At 36.4% G+C, this 4746-nt stretch overlaps 1 protein-coding gene across 1 annotated transcript; it reads left to right on the top strand.

Annotated features, from left to right (window-relative positions):
- Positions 1–3574: 3574 nt before the first annotated feature.
- On the top strand, positions 3575–3880 carry PHYBLDRAFT_9763 (hypothetical protein; the record flags this gene model as incomplete). Its single annotated transcript, XM_018444026.1, has 2 exons — positions 3575–3645; positions 3766–3880. Coding segments are annotated over 2 exons (186 nt in total), but the record flags the coding sequence as incomplete, so codon positions are not given.
- Positions 3881–4746: the final 866 nt, after the last annotated feature.

Raw genomic sequence — 4746 nt, 5'->3', positions numbered from 1 at the left:
TTTATTTTTTTTAAAAAAAAAAAAGTAGAAAACAGAAAAACGAATTCTTTTTTACTCATCTTAATATATTATTTATTCATTTATTCATTTGTTCATTTAGACGTTTGATTCTCTTATTATTATTCCAACATTGAAATCACTTCAAATTCCTTTACCTAACACCATTACCACTTCCACCGCAAACTACAAAACCAAAACCAAAACCAACAGTAACCCAAATAGAATAATTACAAACTTTATCCAACCGGTGTCACACACCAGCAACAATTCAGATCACGCCGATACAACGGAACATCATCAACACACCCACAGCAAAAGGGATACTGGCTCATCAGCAGATACAACAGGGTCAGTGCAGCCAGGAGCAAAGAAGGAGAATGAGGAGGACGAGGAGGTGGTGATGGATGAAATAGAAGATGAGGAGGAGGAGGTGAAAAAAGACGAATCCTCAAAAACCAAGTCGGGTAAACCTCACCTGCAGGCCAACGTCACACGATTTGATTTTAAACAAGCTTGCCAACACACGTTTACCTCGGAAGCCTCTCTTTCGGCTCTTCCAAAACCCAAACCAAAACCAAAACCCAAGCAGATTCTTATTCATCATACAATTCCTCCTACAATGGTGGTTGGAGCAATACCATCCAAGCCAAAATCCAAACACAAGACACACAACCACAACCACAAACAAGGCTACAGCCACAACTACAGCCTCAACTACAACTACAACTACAACTACAACTACAACTACAACTACAGTTACAATCATCATCATGATAATGATAATGATAATAATAACAGTTATAGCCATGATCACAGCCATGATCACAATCACAATCCACGGAACCTATCGTCTCCTTCCGCTCAGCAAAACCCAAACCCAAACCCAAATACAAATACAAATACAAATACAAATATAAACACAGGCACAAGCACAAGCACAAGCACAAATACAAATACAGATCCATATACAAACTCGATTGATATCATTAGGGTTGACACTTCATCCACATATCTACCAACAGATCAATCTTGGGACCCCCATATTGATGCCTTTGAGATCTTGCGGGCCAAGATTATCGGTATCACAGAAGCAATGCAAGAGTTTCACATTTATGAATTGCCACTATTAGCGAAAGACCAATCACAAACAACACCAATCGAAACCATAATGAAAACATCACTACCATCAACATCATCAACCGCAACCACAACAATAACCGTAACGCCAACAAACCCACTGCCACTTTCACTACCATTACCAATAACCGCTCTTCCACCACTAATTACAACAATAATTACACCAATAACAACACCACTACCACCAAAAACAATAACAATACCAATTTCATCTACTCATTTTATTACTGCCCAGTCTTTGAAGCCATTTATTGGAACAGAACCTACGACCAATATAGCCAACATAATCAACACAACCAACTCATCCAACTCATCCAATGCATCCAACGCATCCAATACAACCACTATGACTACGACCACAACCCCAACCGCCACATCTACAGCCACCACAACTGCAGCTACCTCTACTGCTGTTGCGACTGCTACTGCCACTTCTACTGATATTACTACTACTACCAGCTCTGATACGATTACTACTGATGATGACAATAATAGTAACAGCAAGAAAAATACTACTATTACGACTACAACTACAACCACGACTACGACCACCACTGTTACTACTGTTACTACCACGATTACAACCAGCGGGGCCGTCCACGTCTCCGACACAATCGGCATGAGTCCACGTACAAGCGATAGTACAAGTACTACAAGCACTGCCGTTAGTACCAATAGTGATCTGAGCAGTAGCAGCAATAGCAGCAATAGCACCAATAGCACCAATAGTAGCAATCCTAATAGTCCCAATAGTCACACGGCCCACTTTTTACACCGTCGCACCCGATCCCACGGCAATCTTATTAATCTAGTTGGACCAAAGAAGCTCTCAAAACCTATCAATGGCGCTGCTATTGTGTCTGTTGCTTCTAATGATTATCACGATGATGATGATAATAATAATAATAATAATAATAATTATAATAATAATTATAATTATAATAATGACGGTGATTCTGCTGCTATTGCTATTACTGCTGATACGGATACTGATACTGATGCTGGCTATAAATGGTCCAACCAGATTTATGAAAATGGTAGTAAAAGTAATAGTAGTAGAAAATTGATTTCTACAGGGTCACTATCCAACCTGTTTCACACGACCAATACCCTCGTCCACTCGCGACCGAATGAAATCCAAGGCACCTTTGTTGACAAACCTATTGCTACTGACATTGACAACAAAGATAATGACAATATTGATATTGGTATCAATAATAATGATAACGATGATGATGATTGGTACAACCATGATTACAATTCTAATTCATTGGCCGCTGCATGGCGATCAGATTTTCTGCAATTGATGTCGAATTGCATCGGTCAATCCGAACAACTTGAATCGATCTCTACCGAGTTACTTGGAGTTGAAGGAAAGACCAGGGCATTGGTCATGCTCGAGCAGACAATCGCGGCTGAATTCGAGGAACGAGAAAAGAAATACAAGGAACGGTTGCGTGAGTGCGAGCTGGCATCGCAGCAACAGCAAATGATGATCGAGAGCTTGGAAGATCTTGTGGCAGATCTGGAGTTAAAGATCGAGAATCCTCACGTGCCGGTGGGTATCAGTGAGACGTTTGGTACACAACTACTAAAGCAACAACGAGAACGACAGCGAGAACGGCAACGGCAACGGCAACGAAAGAATAAAAACAAGCATTGCTCATATTATTATTCAAATGAAGAAGACATGGATCTCTGTCGGTGGGGGTTCCGGAAGAGAGTTGTTGATATACTTGATATCAAGACAAAGATTGATTGGGTATACAAGGCACGATGGGAGGTGGCAATGCTGCTGGGTGGTGGAGTAGGAACTGGTCGTGTCATACATACGTTTGAAGGTCGCTTGCATGGAGTGGAAATGATTATTGCGGGTTCAGGGTTGACTGGACAGCACCCGGAAGAAGAGGTAAGAATTACTATGGTTAAGGGTTATGACTATGGTTTAATTTGAGGTGTAGAAGTGTATTTTAGACTAGTGTAGAGGGTAACTAATTTAGGATAGTTTTAGGATAGCATAGTCTAGTATATTAATAATCTTCTTTAATTATAAGCATAAGCATAAGCATAAGCATAAGCATAAAAAAAACAATATTAATGATAATAAATAAATAAATGAATGAATGAATGAATGAATGAATGAATAAACGAATGAATGAATAAATAAATAATATTTTATACTTTTTTTTTTATTTATTTATTTGGTGAATTTCCTTTTATTTTGATTCTTTTGCTTGTTTCTTTTTTTTTTACATTTTTTTTTCTTACAAAAAAAAAGAGTTTTACTGGTTACCGCTCTAGCCGCAGACAAGCAGGTCTTCAAAGACATCACTACATGCTTCACTTATTACCTCGAGACAGGAAAACCCGGTTTGTGCTGCTACCAAAGGATCAATGGGTACCTGACAAGGAAGCTGACAAATGTCAATATGAACAAATATCTCACGACACCATACAGTCCTGCTCAACCAGATTCTCTTTCTTTCAACGAAAGCATCATTGTAGAAGGTAAAAGACAGAGTTAAATATTACTATTTTGTTGATCAAGAGTATCTTTATATTAACCTCTCTTTTTTTTACATTCCTTTTCTTTTGTACCTGTGTGTATGTGTTTATTGTTCTAAATAGGTGTGGAAGTGTAATCTGTCAAAGACACAGTTCAAATTCTCTGCCTTTGTTCCACCCTCATACTTTCCGTAACACAGGCCAGTGGAGCCGTGTCTGTGACATGTGCTTTCAAGATCTTGTTGTTCCAAATCCATGATATTCCCTTTTCTTCTTCTTCTTCTTCTTCTTCTTATATTATTTATTTATATATATATATATTTGGTTTTCTTGTGTATATATTCTATCATCATTCATTCACTCATTCACTCATTCACTCACTCACTCACTTGCAATTTGTCCCATTTCAATTTTTACATTTATCATTATATATATCTTTCTTTCTTTCTAAATATTTTTTTTTTCATTTTTATTTATTTATTTATTCTTAGATTTTATTTATCAGCATCAGCATCAGTAGCATTTATTCCTTTTCTTTTATTTCTTTGATAATAATTCACCAGACCATAGCATATAATGATAAATATTATTTATTTATTTTTTAAGAAAAAAAAATACAAATAAACGTTTCAAAATAATATTACTATTAATAATACTCCAAACATTGAAACAAATAAGGAATCAATTCAATTCAAATCAATGATTCTCTCTCTCTCTCTCTCATTTTTATCTTTTTATCTTCTTCTTTGTATTTTGTATCTGTTTATCTCAACTAATTTATTTATTATTTGTTTGTTTGTTTGTTTGTTTGTTTGTGCTGGTTGTGCTGGTTGTGCTGGTTGTGCTGGTTGTGCTGGTTGTTTTGAAACAACAACAACAACAACAACAACAACAAAAAGAGTCTTGTCCGGTCAACGGAAAATAAATATTTCTTTTTTTTAAAAAAATAAAATAAAAGAGCATTGAAATATGTGATAAAAAGAAAGGAAAAGAAATTGAAAAAAGGTTGTTGTTTTGTGAAAGAACTTTAGATATTTATAGTAAAGAAAATAAAGTGGTTGTTTTTTTTTGTGGGGTAGTCAAGTTAGATAAAGGAGTGGAAAG

This window comes from Phycomyces blakesleeanus, assembly GCF_001638985.1.
Source record: "Phycomyces blakesleeanus NRRL 1555(-) unplaced genomic scaffold PHYBLscaffold_13, whole genome shotgun sequence".
In the NCBI taxonomy this organism is placed as follows: domain Eukaryota; kingdom Fungi; phylum Mucoromycota; class Mucoromycetes; order Mucorales; family Phycomycetaceae; genus Phycomyces; species Phycomyces blakesleeanus.
Note: the sequence above shows the minus strand (reverse complement) of the source record. Positions and strands in the feature narration are given on the sequence as shown.